Genomic DNA, 27602 nt, shown 5'->3' with positions numbered 1-27602 from the left:
CAGGAAAAAGCAAAGATTGAGAAACAGCCAGTAATCGGAATGTTTTATAATAAGGATAATGTCAAACTGAAACCGTGAAGAAAAAAATTATACTGTGTGAACATTCTCTCTATACACTCCATGAATGCTGTAATCGACGACAAAAGAAGCAAATGTAAATGAAGAAAAATTGAAACTCACAGAAGATTGCTATACTGTTTCAGATATTGTCGAAATATAAAAGTGATACCCGGTGTTTGCGGACTTAGTGGACAAATTATTAAAATTAGCACTAAGTCCGCAAAACACCGGGTATCACTTTTTTTATTTCGACAATAACTAGCAATAGCTTCTTCATCTGCGCATTAAATCAATGGACTATTAACTATCCTACTGATGGGATTATTATCGGAATATTAGAAAACCTCTAAAATTATTTATAAGAAACAGTAAATGTTTTCCCAACCTTGACTATTCGGATCTTCATATTTCTGTTGCGTGGCCAAGATGAGAACGTATAAATTATTCTAGAAATTTAGTTTAGTGTCCGAAAAGTGGGAGAAATTTGCAAAGTGTACTTTCAAGCCCTGGTTCGAAAAATTGAAACTCGCTCGGTTATATTTAAGGGATGTGAGAATTTAAGAGAATACTCTCATAAAATTGATTTCGGTTTTCACTGGTTCAGAAAACACTAGAATTTTGTTATTACGCGGTGATCAACTTTCTGTCCGGTTTAAATGAAAAAAACGATGAATTGATGCTTATGTCATCTTTGTCTCGAACTGGTTTCTCTATCTCACGCGTGTTTGTAACTAATAATTCGCACAATAACTACCGTGAAAACTGTATTATAACGGCACGTCGTAAAATTTTTTAATTGCCTTCCTGATAAATATTGCGGTTTTTGGAGACTTTTAAAAAAAAACCTCACAAAAACTGTTCTATTTGCTAATGTAATCCCGGTTCGGCCATTAACTTTGCCAACCACGCTCTATCGGAATTCGAAATTCAAAAGGTTTGGAAGATTCGCTTTCAAGCAAAATTTACAAACATTATGAGGATCATGTGCAACTGAATTTACCAGAATTTAATTTCAACAAACGAGCTGAAATCGTAACAGCTTCCGACTTCTGTTTCAACTTCCGACTTCTGTTTCACAATTTTAACTAAAAAAATCAGATTCTTAGAAAAATTAATTTGTTTCGACGAACAAAGAAATGAATCAATTCTTAATCAATATAATTTTATTTAAGTTTACGAAATAATTAACTTTACATAAAATAGTTATTAGAGATCAGCAGGTTGAAATGAAGAAAGGAAAGAAAGAGGGAAAAAGTAGAATGACTAGAATCACAGAAAGGAACAAAATAATATGGCAAGTAGAGTCTGGAATATACAAAAAAACTATGGATTCAAATAGAATGCTGGAAATTTAAATGCGAACACCAGAATGATGGCAATGGAGCATATCACCAACTGCATTTCCACATACAATATGTTGAACTCCGAGAGCTGATAATCCTTGAGTGGGGCGACAGAATTGTTCACATTGGGGGCCACTGGAAATGCGTAAGTTCGGTGTTTATATTTACGGTTCCAAAAAAGTGTTAAAGATTTTCGGGGTAGCTTTAAAAAATTGATTCTTCTTGGCGTTTTTACAAAAATTCATACGTTATCTCTGTATATACAACTCACGTCTTCTGAACAATTCCACGATGTCGACAACACTCGGAATTGTCTTTTCCCTGAGAAGCACATTCCAAGAATGGAGCAACATTGAATATTCCACATTGACCACGATCCATGGCTGCGCGGATCTAAAAGTTTCAGAAAAGCTCTCCAACTGGTGAGTAGCATAGAAAAGTATAAATTATCAGAGTTCTGAAACAGAAACAGTTCATCCGAAACTCACCTCTGCCTGTGTGATATCATATCGACACAACTGTTGACATCCTGCTGGTAGATTCTTCCTCTTACAGCACTCTAACAGAGATTTACTGGCGATTTCATTGCTAACACACGGTGTGAAGTCAGGTGCAACGCCACACTGTCCTCCGGGTGCTGGAGGAGGAGACACTCCTGGTGGTCCATTCTTGGGCGGAGCTGTGAAATGTAAGGGACGGAATGGTATCACACTGACTTTATTTGTGACACCTGGAGCGACGGTTGTACGGGGAACGATGACGACTGCGGAGGATTCAACGGAAAGGTCTTTGGTACTTCCCTGGGAAAAAGATTGTAACTACTATTGAATAATCACAACATACCATTGTTTCCTGGACGGTGAGCGTTGTCACCCGGTTGTTAATCATTAGAACTTGATGATTAATGCCTCGGGTAGGGAGTTTGTGGTTTTTCCTATACTCAGTCATTTTTTCATGGAAACATCGGCAGTTGACCTTCGTAGCGAATCCCACACATTTGCATAGTGTTGGATCAAACACGCAGTTGAAGTCTTCAGCAGATTGTTTGTCCTTGCATTGTAGCTCTCCAGCAAATTCCTTTGCTGGCGCTCCGGGAGAGGAAGTAGGAGTGAATGTGAAGGAAGTCCAGCGGGCAATCTTTGCACCAAGTCCATAGGCGGAAATGAACGTTGCGGAGTGTGCTTGCAATGGAGGTGTGTGAATACCCACGGCAGTAATTGATATGTTGGAGTCCACAATCGAGTACTTGATACCAGGTGCAACATCCAGCGTCAGCTTCAGAGCGCCCAATTCAACTTTCAATCGTAGTCGAGTTGACCAAATGGGGCAATGAAAGAGTTCGTAGATGTCATTGGAAGTTGGTTCGGCGAAGTATCTGTAGAACAAACAAGCGGGGTCATAGTACCAACAACTGCAGGGCCATCCTCCACATCCCGGTGCACAGTTCGTAAAACCAGGTCGACGTTTAGCAGCAGGAGACAATTCGGGCAAATCTTCGTCGGGTTTGATGTTGGAACACATGTCGATGGAACACGATCCAGCGGAATCGCATATTCATGTTGGAGACGAAAATCGCGTGAATAGAAAAGATTCCGTTTTTCACAGTAACTCACAAGAGCTTCAGCAGTGATCTTCAGAGTGGCCAGCGGAGCATTGTTCTCATGTTGTATTTCCAAGCAAGATGTTGATCCGTTTGCTCGAACGTTGACAAGAGATACAGAGTTCACATGGCATCGGGTGACATTGATGTGGTCGTAACACGCTCGTTCCTGTGCTGCAATGTGTGCGACATCGTTGCATGACAATGTGCGACAGGGCAGCAACAAGAACATTGAGAGTATCATGATCCTTGGTTTGTTCATTGTCTTCTTCAGACACGAAGAAGAGCAAATGCATCGAAATAAACTTTCGAAGAGACTGAGCATGAACCGAACACAATAGAACAATTGACGACTGCACTTGAGAATTGTGAGAAGAAGATGAATTCCGGTGGTGAGAAGTGCAATGATGCTTCCGATGACTACAACTTCACTGAACATCGTAATGAGAGAGACGAGAGAAGTTGTTGGTCCGGTGGAAGAAACTGTAGCATCCATAGCCATTGTTGCTCCTGCCTGGGTCACCAATTGTTGCGGAATATCAGTATTCCAGAACAGTAGAAATAACAGAAACAGTCAGAATAGAAGAAATAACGAATATCGTTTTAAGAGCCTTTATTATACCGCAAAGCGAGCTTATATACGGTTACAATACAATCACAAGTTTTCATGATCCATAAAAGGTTATGGATCATGCGGGTTTATCGGGAAAAGCGGGGGTTTTGCAGAGAAGGGGTTTTATTGGGGGACACCAAAGAACAAGGTTTGCAGAGGGTATCAGATCAAAAGATCTGACACTGGTCTCCACTATTTGTCAAATCCAATTTATTGATTACACTGTCGATAGCTGAAATAAATTTTAATGTTTTAAACACCCCTTAAGTTTTCACAAATCATTGCATTAACTAGTCAACCACGTTTCATATTTGGCAACTCACTTCTATAAAACTTGTTGAATCTCTCATCCGCCTTCCCATCAATAGTGAACGGAGGGATTGAATTGACACCTGTCGGCTTGTTGTTCTGTCCTCGTGGAATTATAGACACTTTCCATTAATAAAAATGAAAAGAAAAACTTGTTTCCAATTTTTCAGATACAAAACTAGCAATAGCTTCCTCATCTACTGATCAAGCCGCTGATTACATGCTTCGGTATTTAGACCATAAGAACATTTCAAAAATAAGAAGCAGCAAATCTTTTCTCGTCCTTGTCAATACAGATTGTTCAGGATTATACGTAAATGGTTTTTCTGTTGTGCGGTTAGGATGAGAAAGTGCGAATGGGTCAAGAAATTCAGTCATCGATGAGTTCTCAATGGCGAAGAAATGAGCTAGACGCGACATGACAATATTGGTCATTATTCAGTCGCATATTTGAAAACACTCAGAAACACTAAAAATATTTTTTAATCTGAAAAAAAATCACAAAATTCCATTCAATCAACACTTTTATTACTACCAGTTTCATTTCGAAATGTACAATTAAAGATGTCATGTCCAAATTCTTTATACTCTTCATACGGTATCTCTGCTATCTCTTCACAGTACAAAACCCGTTGATCGTATACATATTTGATTTTTTTAATACATTCTCCTTCAGTTTCTCTGCGAATTTCGTTTCTTCCGGAACAATTGAAAAGTTTTTGTAATTTGGATCAGTCAGTTGGTCGTTATTCAGTCGTTTATTTAAAAACACTCAGAAACACTAAAAATGTTCTTTTAATAAAATAAAACAAAATTCCATTCAATCAACACTTTTATTACTACCAGTTTCATTTCGAAATATACAATTAAAGATGTCATGTCCAAATTCTTTATACTCTTCATACGGTATCTCTGCTATCTCTTCACAGTACAAAACCCGTTGATCGTATACATATTTGATTTTTTTAATACATTCTCCTTCAGTTTCTCTGCGAATTTCGTTTCTTCCGGAACAATTGAAAAGTTTTTGTAATTTGGATCAGTCAGCCATCCTGATCCAAGGATATTTTTCTCAGTGCTACGGAAGTCATTGTTCTGAAACAGTTGATTAGAAATGAAATTTGAAAAAGAATATCCAGTTTCATGCAGGTAATAGCTGTACCGGTTATATGTTTGATTGCTTATTTCTTTACGGAACCTTTACCGGTCGATAAATCGTTTTGTAGGCACCCCAAGTGATTGGAGAAGACACGTTGTATTTGAGGAATTCCATTTCGAAGAATATCTGAAAAATCTAAGTACAACATTTTTTAAGGTCCAAGAAGTGTTTATAAAAACTTCATGAAACAAAACTTTTTTTTTTCAGAAAAAAACTGTTTCCCTTTTTTTTTTAAATAAATCAACATTCATCGTCACATAGTTCTTTAGATTTGTAATTTTTTCTGTTGAACCTATCAAATAAGCCAATAAAATTGCAAATTTCGTGGAGCCAGTCGGGAGTCATTCCATGTGAATGATTTACCCACCTGCTCATCACTTTCATATTTTTCCGGCAGTTTCTCAGTGACTGGAGAAGACACGTTGTATTTGAGGAATTCCATTTCGGATATAATCTGGAAATGAAAGGGGTGTAGCTTTTACGTCTCGGACATTTTTTATAAAAACTACATGAAACAAAAGATTTTTGGCTAGCAAAAAATCAACTGTTTCTCATCTTTATTAATAAATAAAAATTTGCCGTGACATCATTCTTCTTGAATTATAGTTCTCTGATTGAATAATACACCCACCTGCTCATCACTTTCATATTTTTCCGGCAGTTTTTCCGTCTTCTGAATTCTTCGAATCGCAAATCCGACCTCAGCAACTGTATCATTATATCCACTCAATAAACTTCCAACTGATTTTATTTTATCATCCAAAATAACCAATCTCTCATCAATATCCACGTTTATAACCCATTTCGAATGATGTTTACTCCGTTGGTGGCATTCCTGGATAGTCAAATAAATAGAGACAGTAGAGGAAGACAATGAAATTACATTAATCTGGAGGAGATGAAACTGCCAATCAATTGTTTTGTATTCAGATTGGATTACGGTCAACTCGATTTCTCCTGTTCTGAAAATATTACAACTTTTTTCTGACAAGTGAGTTGAATTCTCTAAACAACACTAATCCCTTTCTTGAAACATTATTTCCCTTGTAATCTTACCTCAGATACTCATCAATAATCTTCCGACTGTACTCATTCATATTGAATACTGTAAAATAGAAGTACCGTACACCAATCAGTTTATAATGTTCCATAAACTCTGCAACTTCTAACCACTTGCTCTCCGAGCCGTATATCGGACCGACGCATACTGATACCTCGTGGATTGGCGCTGAAACATGGAAAGTCGAGTTGGAGCTGAAGTGAAGAAGATTTAGTTTGAAGCAAGAAAATATGCCTAGGGAAACATTCTTCCAATAGTCCACGGTTTCAAATTCCTTATTTGAAACATATAATTTTAACTTGTTCAGTTGGAACGCGGATTTCAAAGTCTCACCCTCAAAAACTCTATAGACAAGTGGAATCGGTTCTTGTGGTATCTCTTCCGAATCAAAACTAATCGACATATATTTCACACCAATTCTTCTCGGACATCTGATTACATTCATTGGGAAAAATATTGATTGATACGTTTCAAAACTTTATGAACTTACTAATTTAATGAAACATTACTCAAATATGTAAAAAGCTACTTTTCAGTTAAAAAATAGAGTATCAAACTCAAACATTTAAAGACCAATCAACCAACATTACGTCATTCTTCTCTCCACTCTATCAGACTAATCAAACAGAACGCTAACCAATCAGTTTTTTGAAATTAAAAAAGTGAGAAGTGAGAAGAAAGTCAACACGGGGACACCCCCGTCATGAGCACTTTTGTTTCAATTTTCATAAGAGGTCATTTGGGTGTTGTTAGCCAAAAATACTGCTCAGAGAATTTTCGGCGATATCGCCGCCCAAATCGGCGCGAGCGCTGCCAAAATCGGCGCGCGCGCCGAAGTGACGCCGGTGGTCGCCGGCGCTCCGGCCGATTTACCCGGCGAAAGCGCCGAATCAAGCGGCGCTAACGCCGGATTTTGAGGTGGCGTTAACGCCGATTCTAGGCCGCTGTCCCTTCCTTCCCCCCTCGGTTCCTGATCAGGTTATCGATTTTTGAATAATAATATTTATTAAAAAACCAATTTAACAACAAAAATTATGTGTAACAATCGGAGTAACAAATTAGAATTGATTTTGGGCCCTCCTCATTTCCTTATTCGTTGCTCTCATCGAAGTGATCGTCTTCCTCATCTACAGTGTCGCTCAATTCCATCGAAGTTGATGTCGTTTTCTTATGAGCAGGTCCAGACATGGCGCGTTTCGAACTTCCTCGCTGAAAAAAAAGTCTAAATTATAGAAAAATTTGGGAGATGGTTACCTTTCTGAAATGAAAGTTTCCACTGCCAGGGGATGGGCCTGCCGTCTTCTTGATTTCCAGAACTGTTCTCAATGTCGTCCTTTTCTAAAATTTCCGACTACAGCTTCTCAAATTTCTTACTGTAAATATCACTTACCTAGTGTTTGACTTCTTTTTTGTCGTTTATACATCTCGAATCTGTAAATAATTCGAAAGTAGAGTGAAAATATGAAAATTATAATAAAAAACTGAACAAATAATGAGCCAACATGGATCTGCGTAAGTAAGCATTCCAAGGTCCGGCCAACGAACGGCATAAACGCCGTATCCTGGCCGGAGCTTCGCCGTGTGAGCTCAACTTTTTTTCTTGATTTTTTAAACTTTCCTTTCGATTATCTGTTTGCGCTTTAGATTGACGGACCATTCTGCATAAATAAATTAAGAAATGAGAAAAATAATTTAAGAAATGATTTTTGAAAAAGTAAAAAAAAACCTTGAAATTTAAAACACCATTATCCATTACGTCACGTGATTTTTACGTAATTTTTAAATTTGCTCATTTTTTGAGGTTATTTGAGTGTAACTCGAAGCTATTAGATCGGATTTGAAATCTGATTTTTTAGCCATCTGCCCCATGCCAAGTTACATAACTGTACCAAATTCCAAAGTTCTCGGTTCAGTACAACTCGAGTTATGAAGAGAAAAGTGAAAAATCGAGAAAAAAAGTTGTGCTCACACTTTTATGGCTGTAAATCTCATTTTTCCAGATATCCAAATAATTTTTACATCTATCGATAGCCAGATTTTCAGAGACCTTAAGTCTAAAAAATCCCCCAGAAATGTTCAAAGCTGGAGCCATAAGAAGTAGGAATCGACGAAAATCGAGAATTTCTCAAGCCATTTATTTTAGAGGAAAAAGTTGCTCTCGGTTTTGCGCTCATAACTTTGCACTGAATACTCCGAACCGACCCCCTCTAAGTCGCCACATACGTTTTAACTTATGAAATAAGTACAAAAAAGAAATTTTCGAAAATCTTTACAACGAAAGAAGTCATTCAAAAAACAAAAGCGGGACAAAATTTTTGACATCATATTCGACAATTTTGGCGAAGCTCCGCCTACCGAAATCGGCATCCTTATACCAACGTGATTTAAAGAGAGGGGGTGATTTTGTTATTATTATAAACGAGTACGTTGCACTTAACGGAAAGTTCCATTACAAAGATGATGCCACATTGAAACCGTAAAGAAAAAAGTTATACTCTTTGAACATGTTCTCTATACACTCCTCGAATGTTATAATCTCTGACAAAGAAGCAAACGTAAATGAAGAGAAATTAAGACCGGCATAAACATTTTTCCAATTTTTCAGATAACTAACAATTGATTTTGATCTGCGCTTCACAGGTATTGGACCATTAGAAAATCTCCAAAATTAATTATAAGAAACAGTGAATCAAACTTTTCTCAATTTTCTCTATAAGGATTTTTCAGCATGTCGAAGAAATGAGTAAGATTCAACACAATATTGGTCGTTATTCAGTCGTTTATTTAAAAACACTCAGAAACACTAAAAATGTTCTTTTAATAAAATAAAACAAAATTCCATTCAATCAACACTTTTATTACTACCAGTTTCATTTCGAAATGTACAATTAAAGATGTCATGTCCAAATTCTTTATACTCTTCATACGGTATCTCTGCTATCTCTTCACAGTACAAAACCCGTTGATCGTATACATATTTGATTTTTTTTAATACATTCTCCTTCAGTTTCTCAGCGAATTTCGTTTCTTCCGGAACAATTGAAAAGTTTTTGTAATTTGGATCAGTCAGTTGGTCGTTATTCAGTCGTTTATTTAAAAACACTCAGAAACACTAAAAATGTTCTTTTAATAAAATAAAACAAAATTCCATTCAATCAACACTTTTATTACTACCAGTTTCATTTCGAAATGTACAATTAAAGATGTCATGTCCAAATTCTTTATACTCTTCATACGGTATCTCTGCTATCTCTTCACAGTACAAAACCCGTTGATCGTATACATATTTGATTTTTTTTAATACATTCTCCTTCAGTTTCTCAGCGAATTTCGTTTCTTCCGGAACAATTGAAAAGTTTTTGTAATTTGGATCAGTCAGTTGGTCGTTATTCAGTCGTTTATTTAAAAACACTCAGAAACACTAAAAATGTTCTTTTAATAAAATAAAACAAAATTCCATTCAATCAACACTTTTATTACTACCAGTCTCATTTCGAAATATACAATTAAAGATGTCATGTCCAAATTCTTTATACTCTTCATACGGTATCTCTGCTATCTCTTCACAGTACAAAACCCGTTGATCGTATACATATTTGATTTTTTTAATACATTCTCCTTCAGTTTCTCTGCGAATTTCGTTTCTTCCGGAACAATTGAAAAGTTTTTGTAATTTGGATCAGTCAGCCATCCTGATCCAAGGATATTTTTCTCAGTGCTACGGAAGTCATTGTTCTGAAACAGTTGATTAGAAATGAAATTTGAAAAAGAATATCCAGTTTCATGCAGGTAATAGCTGTACCGGTTATATGTTTGATTGCTTATTTCTTTACGGAACCTTTACCGGTCGATAAATCGTTTTGTAGGCACCCCAAGTGATTGAAGAAGACACGTTGTATTTGAGGAATTCCATTTCGAAGAATATCTGAAAAATCTAAGTACAACATTTTTTAAGGTCCAAGAAGTGTTTATAAAAACTTCATGAAACAAAACTTTTTTTTTTCAGAAAAAAACTGTTTCCCTTTTTTTTTTAAATAAATCAACATTCATCGTCACATAGTTCTTTAGATTTGTAATTTTTTCTGTTGAACCTATCAAATAAGCCAATAAAATTGCAAATTTCGTGGAGCCAGTCGGGAGTCATTCCATGTGAATGATTTACCCACCTGCTCATCACTTTCATATTTTTCCGGCAGTTTCTCAGTGACTGGAGAAGACACGTTGTATTTGAGGAATTCCATTTCGGATATAATCTGGAAATGAAAGGGGTGTAGCTTTTACGTCTCGGACATTTTTTATAAAAACTACATGAAACAAAAGATTTTTGGCTAGCAAAAAATCAACTGTTTCTCATCTTTATTAATAAATAAAAATTTGCCGTGACATCATTCTTCTTGAATTATAGTTCTCTGATTGAATAATACACCCACCTGCTCATCACTTTCATATTTTTCCGGCAGTTTTTCCGTCTTCTGAATTCTTCGAATCGCAAATCCGACCTCAGCAACTGTATCATTATATCCACTCAATAAACTTCCAACTGATTTTATTTTATCATCCAAAATAACCAATCTCTCATCAATATCCACGTTTATAACCCATTTCGAATGATGTTTACTCCGTTGGTGGCATTCCTGGATAGTCAAATAAATAGAGACAGTAGAGGAAGACAATGAAATTACATTAATCTGGAGGAGATGAAACTGCCAATCAATTGTTTTGTATTCAGATTGGATTACGGTCAACTCGATTTCTCCTGTTCTGAAAATATTACAACTTTTTTCTGACAAGTGAGTTGAATTCTCTAAACAACACTAATCCCTTTCTTGAAACATTATTTCCCTTGTAATCTTACCTCAGATACTCATCAATAATCTTCCGACTGTACTCATTCATATTGAATACTGTAAAATAGAAGTACCGTACACCAATCAGTTTATAATGTTCCATAAACTCTGCAACTTCTAACCACTTGCTCTCCGAGCCGTATATCGGACCGACGCATACTGATACCTCGTGGATTGGCGCTGAAACATGGAAAGTCGAGTTGGAGCTGAAGTGAAGAAGATTTAGTTTGAAGCAAGAAAATATGCCTAGGGAAACATTCTTCCAATAGTCCACGGTTTCAAATTCCTTATTTGAAACATATAATTTTAACTTGTTCAGTTGGAACGCGGATTTCAAAGTCTCACCCTCAAAAACTCTATAGACAAGTGGAATCGGTTCTTGTGGTATCTCTTCCGAATCAAAACTAATCGACATATATTTCACACCAATTCTTCTCGGACATCTGATTACATTCATTGGGAAAAATATTGATTGATACGAGGAGTTGGAGACCTCTTCACGGAGGCAGTTGAAGTAGCGACAGTAGACTTTTTGGCTGAAAACAGTCACGGATGTATATAAAAAACTACCGAAATGTAGGCAGTGAGATAATGAAGCATATTTGTTTCAGAAACTTTTCGAAATTTCAATGGAACAGATTATTGAAGTCGCTTTGGAAAATCCAGTTCTTACCCATAACTCCTCTGTGAATTAGTTGTAATTGAAATATGATCCAAATAGACGAAAGAAGACAAAAGTCGGATTTGTGATTCCAAAATATTGTCTCGTCGTGAGATATTATTTTGAATCCATTCCAGATGTAGATTCTCATTTGGAACAATATCAGAATGTACTTGGTTCCAGGATTCAAACGGGCATTGGAATGGAGTAATAGAACTGGAAATTGATTTATATTTTTTAGTCGAATAAAAAGTTTCGAGTGTGATTCTCTTTAAAATTTTTCTGTTTCACTCACCTCTGTTCTACAGTAACATCTGGATGCATACTAGTATTTAGGATATTCACGTTTAGACTATCCCTCCAATAACTATAAGTATTCAATGCAGCCAATCCCATGAAAAACAAAAGTAGCATACATTTAACACTGTTTCGATAACATGTCATCTGTAATTACACTGACAATTTACAATCGTACCACATTATAAATTCATTTACCATCATTGTAAATATGCCGTCATTACAATAGTGGAGAGTGTAGAAGCCTACTAGAAGAAGCAGGCAAGTAGTAGAGGAACTTTAATTTATGAGAACAAATGTGCTAACAAAAGAAAATTCTCAATCTTGTCCAATCTTGGTGTTTGGAAAAGAACATTTTAGTCTGGATCGAATTTTTTCGTGTTCATTTATCTATTCGCCGGATCAATTGATGTTTCACATTTGGGAGAAAATTGAAATTTTTCGGAACGGATCGCTAATCCTGATCTAAGTGTTGGTGCTGATGTTTAGCAAGAACGTTTCAAAATGTTTCATGTTTCAGAAGGACAATTTTTGTGATGACAACTCTGGTAAGCTGATTTGCAAAATTCTTCTTTTCGTTTTCAAAATATTATTCTTCTGGGATCATCTTATTGATGGTAACCAAACATTAAAAATTATAGGAGTAAAATTTTACAGACTCTCTAAAATTCATCTGAAAATGTATGAAAAAATATCACCTGTACATTTTATCCAGATTTCTCGTCGGAACCAAAACATTCTACTTCTTGGCCACTTCCAAAAGTCGGAGATCCACTTATCATGTTTCAATCTGAAATTTTTTTTGTTGGATTTTTGCAAGTTTCTGATAGAATAGGAATGGATAGAATTTTAAGATAAGGTAAAATCGAAAGCACTTCAAAAAAATCTAGCTGGCATGTAGAATCATTGGTTTATTGTTGAAAGTGGGAAATTAGATATCCAAAACTTTGAGTTGGAATATGTTCAGTATTCAAGAAGTGTTTCAACCGAATCCGTGAATTTCCCACATCAAAAATATATTTCTGTTCCAACCAGTCAATAAGAATAATTATCAATCAATGAAATTGTTTAAAGATATCATTAAAAAAATCAGATTGTAATCTATCGAATGAGAATGCATTTTGGTTTCTGTCCACATTTCAAATCGGAACATTTTGTGAAAAAAAATAATAGTTATCTCATCTTCTTCATTTGTTTCGTTGAGAATCTTTTCAGGAAAACTAAAAGAATTCGGATTTAAATAAACTACCGACATACCACTGATAGTACTCAAGTCCACGTCATCATTAATATGTGAGAAAGTTAAACTTTTCTGTTATTCGAAAAAACTTCGGTTCCATCACCTCACCTTATTTTATAAACTTTAATAATTTGTTAATTATTCAGTTAACATCTCCACAATGTGATGATCGATGTTGTAGATACTTCACTGCTTCATATTCAGATTCCTATCATACTATCTAGCCGGCGCACAATTTTCTTGAATGTGTTATTAAGAGCTAAAAGATACCAGGATGTAGCTAGTTCTAGTACGTGATGACTACTCGTTAATGTGCCACGGCCCGGGCTAGAATGGCTTTTTTAATAATTTTCGCGTTTTTGGCACTTTTTCCTGGTCCGCTGCATGTCAACTACTAGCCTTCCGAAGCGTAGTAAGTCACAGATATAGAAGTCACCGAGATCTACATTTTGGTATAATGTTCAGCGCATAATATTGCATTTAAAGCAAATTACGCGACTGACCGTGTCGGCCCGGTTTGCAAGTATGATAATCTCGGTGCATAAATTAATACTTACGATATTGCTGCTCAAAACATATTTTATTTAGGAAACATTAATAAATTGATGGTTTCAACATTTAAAGAGAGATTCGAATTTTAACAAACTCAATTGAGCAAGGTTAGAAATCAATAAAATGACGGACAGTGAGTTGATATTCTATAAATAGTTAAAAACAGTTTCAAACTCTTTTAATAAATGAGGAATGAATGAAACTTTGATATGTTGCTCCCAACTTTTCTTTTTCCCGGGTTGCTGGGTTTAGCAAAGTCTACCCGTACTTTGAAAGTTTTATGCTTCGAGCAAAACATACAATTGTGGAACGTTTATTCGAACACATTCCGTTTTTATTATTGCATTCTTCATATAAAGCAAATATCTGTACTGTATGAAATAGAAATTGATTGATAAACTGTACAATATCGCCACAAATATGTATGAGGACGTGGCATCGGAGACGTGATTTTACGTGCGACATGACAATATTGATCATTATTCAGTCGCAAATTTGAAAACTCTCAAAAACACTAAAAATATTATTTAATCTGAAAAAAATCACAAAATTCCATTCAATCAACATTTTTATTACTACCAGTCTCATTTCGAAATGTACAATTAAAGATGTCATGTCCAAATTCTTTATACTCTTCATACGGTATCTCTGCTATCTCCTCACAGTACAAAACCCGTTGATCGTATACATATTTGATCTTTTTCAGTACATTCTCCTTCAGTTTCTCTGCAAATTTCATCTCTTCCGGAACAATCGAAAAGTTTTTGTAATTTGGATCAGTCAGCCATCCAGCGCCAAGGATATTCTTCTCCGTGGTACGGTAGTGTCTGGAAATTGGAAAGGGTGATTATATCCCAAGCAATGGTTGTGATACATTGTATGCCTATTGAAAGTTTTCTGAAACTGTTGTAATGTTTCACTTAGAAATCTTAACACTGTGAGATCAAAAGTTCTTAATAATTCATACAATAAAGGTCTTACCTGAACAGCGCAACTTCACTTTTCACATACTCAGCCACTGTCCCCGGATACCTTTGATATGCCCAATGATAATACATTGCTGATATCTGAAAATAAAAAGCGAGTCAAACAGCAAAAGCGAGAAATTAAAATAGTTGGGTGGATGTTCTGAAACAGTTGATTAAAACTAAACTTGAAATTATATCCAGTTTCATGCAGATAATATATGCAGCTCACGCCTTCTTACAACTGCGCCCCATCGAAAACGAGAGAGTATCGGTGAGAGACGCAGAGTTTTTTCAGGCGCAACATAGATTTTAACCATTTTTGATCTATTTTTGCACAAATTTCTCTCGGAAATTGGAAGATTTTAAATTAAAACTTATGAAAATAGATCAAAAATGGTTAAAATCTGTTTCGCGCCAGAAAAAAACTCTGCGTCTCTAGCCGATACTCTCTCGTTTGCGGCGGGGCGCAGTTGTAACGAAATTGCTCTGCTAATAACTGTACTCGTTTTTTATCTGATTGCTTTATTGGTCATACTTTGTACCTTTTCTGGTCGATAAATAGTTTTGTAGGCACCCCAAGTGATTGGAGAAGACACGTTGTATTTGAGGAATTCCATTTCGAAGAATATCTGAAAAATCTAAGTACAACATATTTTAAGGTCCAAGCAGTGTTTATAAAAACTTCATGAAACAAAACTTTTTTTTCAGAAAAAAAACTGTTTCCCATTTTTAAACAATAAATCAACATTCATCGTCACATAGTTTTTTTGATTTGTAATTTTTTCTGTTGAATTTATCAAATAAGCCAATAAAATTGCAAATTTCGTGGAGCCAGTCGGACGTCATTCCATGTGAATGATTTACCCACCTGCTCATCACTTTCATATTTTTCCGGCAGTTTCTCCGTCTTCTGAATTCTTCGAATCGCAAATCCGACCTCAGCAACTGTATCATTATACCCACTCAGTAAACTTCCAACTGATTTTATTTTATCATCCAAAATAACCAATCTCTCATCAATATCCACGTTTATAACCCATTTCGAATGATGTTTACTCCGTTGGTGACATTCCTGAAACGTCAGAGAAGTAGAAGAAGAGTAGAGGAAGACAATGACATTACATTAATCTGAAGGAGGTGAAACTGCCAATCAATTGTTTTGTATTCAGATTGTATTACGGTCAACTCGATTTCTCCCGTTCTGAAAATATTTCAACTTTTTTCTGACAAGTGAGTTGAATTCTCTAAACAACACTAATCCCCTTCTTGAAACATTATTTCCCTTCTCTCACCTCGGATATATTATTCTTTTCTCATTTAATTTCTTACGGTTATCTCTTCCCCCTTGCCAACTTGTCTGTCTACCCTCCTTTTTATATTTATTCTCATTCCCCGTTTCCTGTGTATCATGTCATCCCTATTTTCTACTCGAAACTGTCTCGTGAGGGATCGTTTCTAGTCTTTTGAATCTATATGGTTTCATTTTAGTCTCAATAAATTTAATTTTTAAAAAAATACTCATCAATAATCTTCCGACTGTACTCATTCATATTGAATACTGTAAAATAGAAGTACCGTACACCAATCAGTTTATAATGTTCTATAAATTCTGCAACTTCTAACCACTTGCTCTCCGAGCCATATATCGGACCGACGCGCACTGATATTTTTCGGAACGGATCGCTAATCCTGATCTAAGTGTTGGTGGTGATGTTTAGCAAGAACGTTTCAAAATGTTTCATGTTTCAGAAGGATAATTTTTGGGGAGACAACTCCGGTAAAGTTATTGGGAAAACTTTTTCAAACCGTTTTTAATATAATGTTTCTTTATTCAAACCATACCGTTATTATTATTGCAATCTTCATACAAAACATAAATATTTATACTGTACGTAGCAAAAAATGTTAAATAAACTGTACAATATCGCCATAAATACTGTAATTGAAACACATGCTCTGCTATTTTTCGCAACGCTAACACTTGTTCAAGAATTAAACTTAATTAACGGACAAACGAATTTGAACAGAATTTGAATCGTAACAGTAGAAAAAAACATGTTTCACAACTTTTGTAATTGGTACTCATCCGAATCATAGCATTCTTTTCACATGCAAGACTAAAGCTATAAAGCGAAATAGAAATGAAGGTTTTATTTAAAATACATACATAGCCGAACACTTTCGGCTAATTTCTCAGCGTCAAACTTCTGTTTGACAATTGTTACTAAAATTAGCATTCTCAGGAAGAGCGCTACGCCAAGGACCAATCCACTCTTAATCAATATAAATTTATTTAAGTTTACAAAAAAATTAACTTTTCATAAAATAGTTATTAGAGATCAGAACATGAAAAGAAGAAATGAAAGAAAGAGGGAAAAAGTAGAATGACTAGAATCACAGAAAGGAACAAAAGAATATGGCAAGTAGAGTCTGGAATATACAAAAATCAATCGATATAATGATGGAATTTTAAATGCGAACACCAGAATGATGGCAATGGAGCATGTCCCCAACTGCATTTCCACATACAATATGTTGAACTCCGAGAGCTGATAATCCTTGAGTGGGGCGACAGAATTGTTCACATTGGGGGCCACTGGAAATAAGATTGATGTTCATATTTACGGTTTCGAAATAGTGTTAAAGATTTTCGGGGTTGCCTTAAAAATATTGATTCCTGTGTGTCCGCGAAAGATTTTCGAACGGTTTTTTGGAATATTTATGGTGTCAATTCCCCACAACTCACGTCTTCTGAACGATTCCACGATGTCGACAACACTCGGAATTGTCTTTTCCCTGGGAAGCACATTTCAAGAATGGAGCAACATTGAATATTCCGCATTGACCACGATCCATGGCTGCGCGGATCTGAAAGTTTCAAAAAAATAGTGTAAAATTCATCAACTGTTCAATCAGAAAATTGTAAATCTTTACTAATAATATTCAGCAGATCCGTTTGTCTGTCCGTCTGTCGCCGACTCTAGCGCCCTCTGTACTGAACCGTTTTTAATGAAACTTACACAGATCGCTTGGAAATTTTCCCCGGATGATGCCCGTCATTTTTTTTTAGTTAGAATAGTTCGAAACCAGGTCACTACGTGAAAAAATGTGGTTTTCAAGCCTTTCATTGCCTTTAATTTTCGAAATAGGTAAATAGGAGTTCACGGGAAAAATAGTTATGGAAACATTTCATTCTTCGAATAAATTCATTTCTTTAAATTGTCAGGAAAAATGCGTGGGTTTAAAACAATTTTTTTGGCTCTATTCAAGGTTAGATATCCTTTAAAAACTCGAACGTTCCATGAAACACTAAGACGTCCCTTAAAACACTTAAACGCCCTGTCATGCCCTAAATTTTTTCCAAAAGTTAAGACGTCCTTTCAAGTGTTCAAACGTCCCAAAAAACATTTAGACGTCCCAAAAACGTTTAAAAGTTCCATGAAATGTTTAGACGTGGTTTCCTTAAAACATAGACACACTGATGCTTGCTTGCACTTTTTTCCATAACTTTAAGCTAGATGGTTGATGTCTCTGTGTTAAGGAATCCACTACTTCCCGGGTGCTGAGCCATTATCATGTCAAGATTCAAGGACGTTTTTGTTTTTAGGCAATCACTACTTCCAGGTGCCACAGCAAGCTCTTGGTTTTGAAAGTTTAAGCGACGTCCAAATATTTTTTGAACGACTAATTGGTTAAATACAATTTTGGGATTTTAAGGGACATCTAAACGGTTTTGGGACGTCTAAACATTTCTGAGCATTTTTGGGACCCCAAAGAACGTTTAAGTGTTTTAAAGGACGTTTAAGTGTTTTAAGGGACGTTCGAGTTTTCAAAAGACATCTAAACTGGAATAGAGTCTCTTTTCTTGACACCCTTTCAAAGTTGGACAATTTTAACTGAAAAACGGTCAAAGTTGTTCGATTTATGGCCATGACTGTACTCAATTTTTACCGGCTGTCTAACTTTCACACTTAGAAATATGTAGAATAGCTTTGAAGTCTTTCAGAGAAAAAAAATATCAGAAAGCAGAACAGTTCAGATCAAACCAGACTGAAGAGAAGATTTCCGTGTATATGAGAAACAATCTTGAAAAATTTTGGGGAGGGAGGCGGCATCGCTGCCGATCAGTCAAAAACTTAAAAGTAGTACTTTAGGTTAATTTTTTAAAGATGTGAATAGGACAATTTCCAAATTTCTAAGCTTCAGTAAAAGAGTTGGTAAGGCTTTCTCAGTCTGAAGCCAAAAAAGTCATTTGCTGTGTTTAGTACCATTCATTCTGAGACTTCGGATGTCTCCATCATTAAAGAAGTTGCAATAGTCAGAAGCTTAATAGAAATAAATTGAATGAAAAAACACTACTCAAAGAGTGGTGGTGATTTGTGAATAAGTAACTTTGTCGTTGATCAGTTACCTTCAAAAGGTAATAATTTCTAGGATGAGGATTTGTTAAAACATGGTCTCAGGCTGCCATATTCAGAGAAGGGAGACAGCATTGTCGCCGAAGTTTGACATTAATATTTGAAAGATGACTCGCCTCTTGAGGAGGGAGAAAGGAGAGTTAAAAGTTCCTGTTCTTTTGAAATAGTGTTAGATAAAGCAGAAAAAATGAATACAGTTTCGATTAGTGAATTGAAAACTGCTCATATTGAAATCCATTTTTCCTCAGGATAGAAAAGTCACCGAGTAAATTTGTCGAAATCGTATCAGAAAAGCAGAGATGTTTTAATTGCTCTCTACCGGAACGGGCTGTTTAGCTAACAAAAACTACCGACAAGTGAAAAAAATTAATACGATCCAGGAGAAGGAGAAAATTCTGAGACCTCGATAGTTTGAACCATTTAAGAAGCGCCGCAGGCGCTGTAACACCCAGAAGGGTGGTGTAGAGAAGGAGGTTGAGCAGCCGTTAGGCTGCGTTAACCGACTGGTTATCTAATATGCGAAACAGAAACCGTTCAACCAAAACTCACCTCCGCCTGCGTGATATCATATCGACACAACTGTTGACATCCTGCTGGTAGATTCTTCCTCTTACAGCACTCTAACAGAGATTTACTGGCGATTTCATTGCTAACACACGGTGTGAAGTCAGGTGCAACGCCACACTGTCCTCCGGGTGCCGGAGGAGGAGACACTCCTGGGGGTCCATTCTTGGGCGGAGCTGTGAAATGTAAGGGACGGAATGGTATCACACTGACTTTATTTGTGACACCTGGAGCGACGGTTGTACGGGGAACGATGACGACTGCAGACGATTCGACCGAGAGGTCTTTTGTGTTTCCCTGAGAAAAAGATTGGTCGGTCATGAGATGATGATAACATAGGAAGAGGAAATTTCAGGTACTTTTGAAAATGAATGTTGTGATTATTTCCATTTTTAGCAGGATTGTACCATGCTAGAAAAAAAAGAGCTGTGAGACGGTCAGCTTGAGAATTTTTTAAATATGGGGCGCCTGGATAATTTTGGTCCATTATCTAAATTAGAGCCCATCTATAAGATTTTAGCCTTCTGTTACAATCCCAATTCTATTTTTTCGGCAAAAGAGGAATAAATCATGATAACTATTTCAAAATCAGTTCACCACCACTCGAAACGGCAGTAATATAAAACTCACCTCCAATCTAATCTGTGGCTCCTTTTCTCTTGCTTTCTGGTCTCCACTATTTGTCAAATCCAATTTATTGATTACACTGTCGATGGCTGAAATATTCCATAAATTTTAATGTTTTAAACATCCCTTAAGTTTTCAAAAATCATTGCATTAACTAGTCAACCACGTTTCATATTTGCCAACTCACTTCTATAAAACTTGTTGAATCTCTCATCCGCCTTCCCATCAATAGTGAACGGAGGGATTGAATTGACACCTGTCGGCTTGTTGTTCTGTCCACGTGGAATTATAGACACTTTCCATTCATGAGATGAGCCACTGAAAGATTGAATAAGTGATTAAGTGCCCCGTTGTAAGTGGTAGGTTAGTGCAAAGTGTTAGTCGACATGCCCCGTACACCATTGGTTTTCCTGTTTCATGCAGTTTTATTCTCGAGAATTTTCAGTAAACTTTATTCAGTTTTTTCCACCACCATCTCAAATTCATTCCCAATATTTCAGAATTCATGCTCGTGCACTTCCGAACCTATCCAATTTCCTTCGTTTCCTTGCGAGTTCCCCCATAAACGGTGTAATATGAATCCTCGTCGTCGCGAAATTCTTTTTTCGAATTCTCATCCCACTCGGATTCTTCATCCGCACCTCCGACGTCTTCCAATATTTTGGCGGAGTCACGTAACGACTTCTATGAAGACGTGGCATCGGACGATTACATAAAAGTCTTCCGGGTGTTGTCAGACGACAAATCAATCGATGATGGGCTCGAGAATGAGCAAATGAGGGGGAGGAGCTTCGAGATGAGAAACGACGGAGATGGTTGAATGAAGAGGGGACAGATGAGGGGACTTATGAGTCTCTGGGTACGCAAATGATTTTCAAAATTTTCCGAAAAACATTTTCTGATTCAAAAATTAATTAGACTGAAAACCTTTCTGAATTTTTCAATTCTGCTGATTTTTGATCTGCAAGAAGTACGAAAATTATTTCAAAAATGTTCCAAATTAAAGTTCGGTTTCAAAAACCTTATTAGACTGAAATTCTTTTTGGTTTTCGTTTTCAATTCCACTTTTGTCCATTACTGTTCTGTTTCAGGCATTACATTTTTTTACAGTCTCGACTGCTATTTAGTGGGGTCTTTGAATTTCTCTTAAAATGAAAAAAATCTCATGATTCGCGGTTCTAACTCTTTGAGCACCTTCTGAAACATCATTAAGTTTGACTCCTACCTTAACGTGGCAGCTGTTCCAGATTGTTGTTCGAAATCTGGAGTCGCACTGATTTCTTTCCGAGATCTGGACTCGGAGTTGAGACCATGAGAAAATCTCAACAAAAAAATTTATAGGAAGAGCAAGGAATATGACAATTTGAGAATATTACTCTCAAAAAATTTATTTATTTTGTTTTCACTGGTTCAGAAAACGGGAGAATGTTGTTATTACGCGGTAATCAACTTTCATTGTTTTCTTGACTACAGTTAGTTGGTTCGACTCCAAACTCCAAAGAAAAGCGGTTAAATGTAACTTTAACTTTTTTCTCTTTGTGGCCAGTGCCGTCCGTTTTCGGATTGATCCACGTCATAAAAAGTTATGCGCCGTTTTCGAAAAAGTGACGACGTGAAGGATTTTTTGATATCATCGGATTCAGAAAAACTAGAGGAATCCAAACGTGTCGTCCGTTTTCGGATTGATCCACGTCATAAAAAGTTATGCGCCGTTTTCGAAAAAGTGACGACGTGAAGGATTTTTTGATATCATCGGATTCAGAAAAACTAGAGGAATCCAAACGTGTCGTCCATTTTCGGATTGATCCACGTCATAAAAAGTTATGGGCCATTTTCTAAAAAGTGACGACGTGAAGGATTTTTTGATATCATCGGATTCAAAAAAACTAGAGGAATCCAAACGTGTCGTCCATTTTCGGATTGATCCACGTCATAAAGAGTTATGCGCCGTTTTCTAAAAAGTGACGACGTGAAGGATTTTTTGATATCATCGGATTCAGAAAAACTAGAGGAATCCAAACGTGTCGTCCATTTTCGGATTGATCCACGTCATAAAAAGTTATGCGCCGTTTTCTAAAAAGTGACGACGTGAAGGATTTTTTGATATCATCGGATTCAGAAAAACTAGAGGAATCCAAACGTGTCGTCCATTTTCGGATTGATCCACGTCATAAAAAGTTATGCGCCGTTTTCTAAAAAGTGACGACGTGAAGGATTTTTTGATATCATCGGATTCAGAAAAACTAGAGGAATCCAAACGTGTCGTCCATTTTCGGATTGATCCACGTCATAAAAAGTTATGCGCCGTTTTCTAAAAAGTGACGACGTGAAGGATTTTTTGATATCATCGGATTCAGAAAAACTAGAGGAATCCAAACGTGTCGTCCATTTTCGGATTGATCCACGTCATAAAGAGTTATGCGCCGTTTTCTAAAAAGTGACGACGTGAAGGATTTTTTGATATCATCGGATTCAGAAAAACTAGAGGAATCCAAACGTGTCGTCCGTTTTCGGATTGATCCACATCATAAAAAGTTATGCGCCGTTTTCTAAAAAGTGACGACGTGAAGGATTTTTTGATATCATCGGATTCAGAAAAACTAGAGGAATCCAAACGTGTCGTCCATTTTCGGATTGATCCACGTCATAAAGAGTTATGCGCCGTTTTCTAAAAAGTGACGACGTGAAGGATTTTTTGATATCATCGGATTCAGAAAAACTAGAGGAATCCAAACGTGTCGTCCATTTTCGGATTGATCCACGTCATAAAGAGTTATGCGCCGTTTTCTAAAAAGTGACGACGTGAAGGATTTTTTGATATCATCGGATTCAGAAAAACTAGAGGAATCCAAACGTGTCGTCCGTTTTCGGATTGATCCACATCATAAAAAGTTATGCGCCGTTTTCTAAAAAGTGACGACGTGAAGGATTTTTTGATATCATCGGATTCAGAAAAACTAGAGGAATCCAAACGTGTCGTCCATTTTCGGATTGATCCACGTCATAAAGAGTTATGCGCCGTTTTCTAAAAAGTGACGACGTGAAGGATTTTTTGATATCATCGGATTCAGAAAAACTAGAGGAATCCAAACGTGTCGTCCGTTTCCGGCTAATTCACTGTAACACCCAGAAGGGTGTTGTTGAGAAGGAGGTTTAGTCACCGTTAGGCGACGTGAACCGACTGGTAAATAAGGAAATAGTAAAGTAAAAAAAAATAAAATTACATTAATCGAGTTGCATTAGGTGAAACTGCCAATCTATTGTTTTGTATTCTGATTGGATCACGGTCAACTCGATTTCTCCTGTTCTGAAAATACTTCAAATATTCTTTATACGAAGTGAAAATTCAACTACAAAATGAAACGCATTTATTAAATTTTCCCACAGTCGCCGGTTTCAAGTTCTTTATCTGAAACATGAAATTTCGAATTCTACAGTTCGTTTACTAATCGAAACACCTTATCATCAAAAACTCTATAGACAAGTGGAATCGGTTCTTGAGGTATCTCTTCCGAATCAAAACTAATTGACATATATTGTAAATATTGTAAATATCATTTTAAATATTACGTCATTTCGAAATGACGATATCTACATCTTGTGTGTTCATTTATCTATCCGCCGGATCAATTGATGTTTCGTCTTTAGGAGAAAATTGAAATTTTTCGGAACGAATCGGTAATCCAGATCTAAGTGCTGTTGTTGCTAATGTATTTTTAGAAAATCTTTAAAAAATTTTCTCCGGTGACTATGAATTTATGGTTATCATCGATAAGATGTTCACAGAAAAACAATATATTGAAAACGAGATGAGAAATATTCCAATAAGTTAACCAGAGTTGTCTCCCCAAAAGTTGTCCTTCTGAAACATTAAACATTTCGAAACGTTCTTGCGAAACATCAGCAACAACAGCACTTAGATCTGGATTACCGATTCGTTCCGAAAAATTTCAATTTTCTCCTAAAGACGAAACATCAATTGATCCGGCGGATAGATAAATGAACACGAAAAAATTCGATCCAGACTAAAATGTTCTTTTCGAAACACCAAGATTGGACAAGATTGAGAATTTTCTTTTGCTGACACACCTGTTCTGACACGACATATATTAAAGATCATCTATTATCTTCTACTCTCCGCTATTGGAATGACGGCATATTTATAATGATGGTAAATAATCTGTAATTTCGTACGATTATCAATTGTCAGTCTGTTTTCAGATGTCATGTTATCGCAACGGTGTTAAATGTATGCTACTTTTGTTTTTTATGGGATTGGCTGCATTGAATACTTATAGTTATTGGAAGGGTAGTCGGAACAGGAATATGAAATATACTAGTATGCATCCAGAAGTCATTGTAGAACAGAGGTGAGTGAAACAGAAGAGTTTTTAAGAATCACACTCGAAACTTTTTCTTCGACTAAAAGATAAAAATCAATTTTCAGTTCTATTACTCCATTCCAATGTCCGTTTGAATCCTGGAACCAATTACATTCTGATACTGTCCCAAATGAGAATCTACATCTGGAATGGATCCAAAATAATATCTCACGACGAGACAATATTTTGGAATCACAAATTCGACTTTTGTCTTCTTTCGTCTACTTGGATCATATTTCAATTACAACAAATTCACAGAGAAGTTATGGGTAAGAACGTAGATTTCAAAATCGACTACAATAACCTGTTCCATTGAGATTTCGAAAAGATGCTATAACAGAAATTTCAGTAGTTTTTCATGTAAAACGGTGTCTGTTTTCAGCCAAAAAGTCTACTGTCGCTACTACAACTGCCTCCGTGAAGAGATCTCCAGCTCCTCGTATCAATCAATATTTTTCCCAATGAATGTAATCAGATGTCCGAGAAGAATTGGTGTGAAACATATGTCGATTAGTTTTGATTCGGAAGAGATACCACAAGAACCGATTCCACTTGTCTATAGAGTTTTCGAGGGTGAGATTTTATATATTCATAATTGTAGGAGTCGAAATTTCATGTTTCAAATGCGAAACTTGAAACCGGCGACTGTGGGAAACTTCAATAAAATTTAAGAATTTTAGGAGTATTGAAAATTCTATATGTATTTTCAACCTTCAAACTAAATCTTCTTCACTTCAGCTCCAACTCGACTTTCCATTTTTCAGCGCCAATCCACGAGGTATCAGTATGCGTCGGTCCGATTCACGGCTCGGAGAGCAAGTGGTTAGAAGTTGCAGAGTTTATAGAACATTACAAACTGATTGGTGTACGGTACTTCTATTTTACAGTATTCAATATGAATGAGTACAGTCGGAAGATTATTGATGAGTATCTGAGGTAAGATTACAAGGGAAATAATGTTTCAAGAAAGGGATTAGTATTGTTTAGAGAATTCAACTCACTTGTCAGAAAAAAGTTGAAATATTTTCAGAACAAGAGAAATCGAGTTGACCGTAATCCAATCAGAATACAAAACAATAGATTGGCAGTTTCATCTCCTCCAGATTAATGTAATGTCATTGTCTTCCTCTACTCTTCTTCTACTTCTCTGACGTTTCAGGAATGTCACCAACGGAGTAAACATCATTCGAAATGGGTTATAAACGTGGATATTGATGAGAGATTGGTTATTTTCGATGATAAAATTAAATCAGTTGGACGTTTATTGAGTGGGTATAATGATACAGTTGCTGAGGTCGGATTTGCGATTCGAAGAATTCAGAAGACGGAGAAACTGCCGGAAAAATATGAAAGTGATGAGCAGGTGGGCGGAAAGACCATTCAGAGAACTATGTGACATAAAATGTTTATTTTTTTTCAAAAATATGGGAAACACTTTTTTTCTTGAAAAAACGTTATTTTTCATAAAGTTTTAATTAACACTGCCTGAAAAAATAATAGGCAACCTTTCCGTTTTCCAGATAATTTCCGAAATGGAATTCCTCAAATACAACGTGTCTTCTCCAGTCAGTTGGGGTGCCTACAAAACGATTTATCGACCAGAAAAGGTACAATTACATAATGAATAGAACAAACAGATAAATAACCAGGACAGTTATTACCTGCATGAAACTGGATATTCTTTTCAAACTCAGTTCTAATCTACTGTTTCAGAACATTGACTTCATCAACTCTAATTTCTCATTTTTGCTTCTTGAATTCTATTAATTTCAGATAGCTGCAATGTATTATCACTGGGCGTACCAGAGGTATTCGGGGACAGTAGCTGAGTATGTGACAAGTGAAGTTGCGCTGCTCAGGTACGGTCTTAAAATTATTTAAAATTCTGATTTTGTAAATGAAACGTTACAACCGTTTCAGAAAATTTTCAATACGGATACAATGTTTCATAACCATTCGTCTTCGAAATCATTCTCAATTTCTAGGCACTACCGTACCACTGAGAAGAATGTCCTTGGATCTGGGTGGCTTGCTGATCCAAATTACAAAAACTTTTCAATTGTTCCGGAAGAAACGAAATTCGCAGAAAAACTGAAGGAGAATGTACTGAAAAAGATCAAATATGTTTACGATCAACGGGTTTTGTACTGTGAAGAGATAGCAGAGATACCGTATGAAGAGTATAAAGAATTTGGACATGACATCTTTAATTGTACATTTCGAAATGAGAGTGATAGTAATAAAAGTGTTTATTGAATGGAATTTCGTTGTTTTTATCAAATGAACATTTTTAGTGTTTCTGAGAGTTTTCAAATTTGCGACTGAATAGTGACTAATATTATATTGACTGATGGTGTTATTGTAAAAACTTCTTGTAAACATTATCACCTGTCCGTCGTATGACTTTCTGAAATCTTCAATGAGTTTTCTCATTCCTCCTGACCATTGGAACATCTTCAGAACATGAGATATAATCGTTCGTAGCCAGCGTTCTGAGTGAAAAGAATGTTTCTGAACAGCAGAATTTTGAATTTTAATATTTTTTGAAAATTTCATAAGAGGGGACCACATGAAATTTTCATTAAAACGTAAAATTCAAAATTTTTGTTTAAAGTGACCGAATTTGTTAATTCATCTATTTTAAGTATGTTAGTGAAACAAAAAGCGTTTATTTGAAGTTTGAAGCACGTGGCAAACGTTTGAAATTTTCACTATCTGAAATAAATGTAATTTATGAGTCTCTGCCTCGAATTGGAAGCTGATCAGAAAACACTAAAACTTTTTGATACAAGTTTCACAAGTCCGTGGTTGTTAGTTTTTTTTCAATTAAACATAACTTTCAAAGCTAAAACAGATCAACTGACATATTTTCTATACCCATCAAAATATTGAAAAATCGAAA

At 36.0% G+C, this 27602-nt stretch overlaps 3 protein-coding genes across 3 annotated transcripts; 1 reads left to right on the top strand and 2 right to left on the bottom strand.

Moving 5' to 3' along the window:
- Window positions 1-7233: 7233 nt before the first annotated feature.
- Window positions 7234-12153, bottom strand: GCK72_012891 (uncharacterized protein; the record flags this gene model as incomplete). Its single annotated transcript, XM_053729473.1, has 12 exons — window positions 7234-7353; window positions 7399-7482; window positions 9757-9879; window positions 9983-10069; window positions 10311-10397; window positions 10575-10778; window positions 10827-10905; window positions 11000-11171; window positions 11337-11527; window positions 11665-11868; window positions 11948-12096; window positions 12148-12153. The coding sequence occupies 12 exons, from the start codon at window positions 12151-12153 to the stop codon at window positions 7234-7236; spliced, it is 1506 nt and encodes a 501-aa protein (XP_053584245.1).
- Window positions 12154-14297: 2144 nt separating this feature from the next.
- On the bottom strand, window positions 14298-23851 carry GCK72_012890 (uncharacterized protein; the record flags this gene model as incomplete). Its single annotated transcript, XM_053729472.1, has 12 exons — window positions 14298-14568; window positions 14723-14808; window positions 15252-15338; window positions 15578-15781; window positions 17239-17305; window positions 17456-17577; window positions 19677-19988; window positions 20322-20407; window positions 20506-20636; window positions 21544-21609; window positions 23543-23625; window positions 23777-23851. The coding sequence occupies 12 exons, from the start codon at window positions 23849-23851 to the stop codon at window positions 14298-14300; spliced, it is 1590 nt and encodes a 529-aa protein (XP_053584244.1).
- Window positions 23852-24483: 632 nt separating this feature from the next.
- Window positions 24484-26956, top strand: GCK72_012889 (uncharacterized protein; the record flags this gene model as incomplete). Its single annotated transcript, XM_053729471.1, has 10 exons — window positions 24484-24489; window positions 24540-24688; window positions 24766-24969; window positions 25083-25273; window positions 25465-25636; window positions 25731-25809; window positions 25860-26063; window positions 26221-26307; window positions 26474-26559; window positions 26686-26956. 10 exons carry the CDS (start codon window positions 24484-24486, stop codon window positions 26954-26956), a joined length of 1449 nt encoding a protein of 482 aa, XP_053584243.1.
- Between the last annotated feature and the right edge of the window lie 646 nt (window positions 26957-27602).

Source organism: Caenorhabditis remanei, chromosome IV (genome assembly GCF_010183535.1).
Source record: "Caenorhabditis remanei strain PX506 chromosome IV, whole genome shotgun sequence".
In the NCBI taxonomy this organism is placed as follows: domain Eukaryota; kingdom Metazoa; phylum Nematoda; class Chromadorea; order Rhabditida; family Rhabditidae; genus Caenorhabditis; species Caenorhabditis remanei.
Note: the sequence above shows the minus strand (reverse complement) of the source record. Positions and strands in the feature narration are given on the sequence as shown.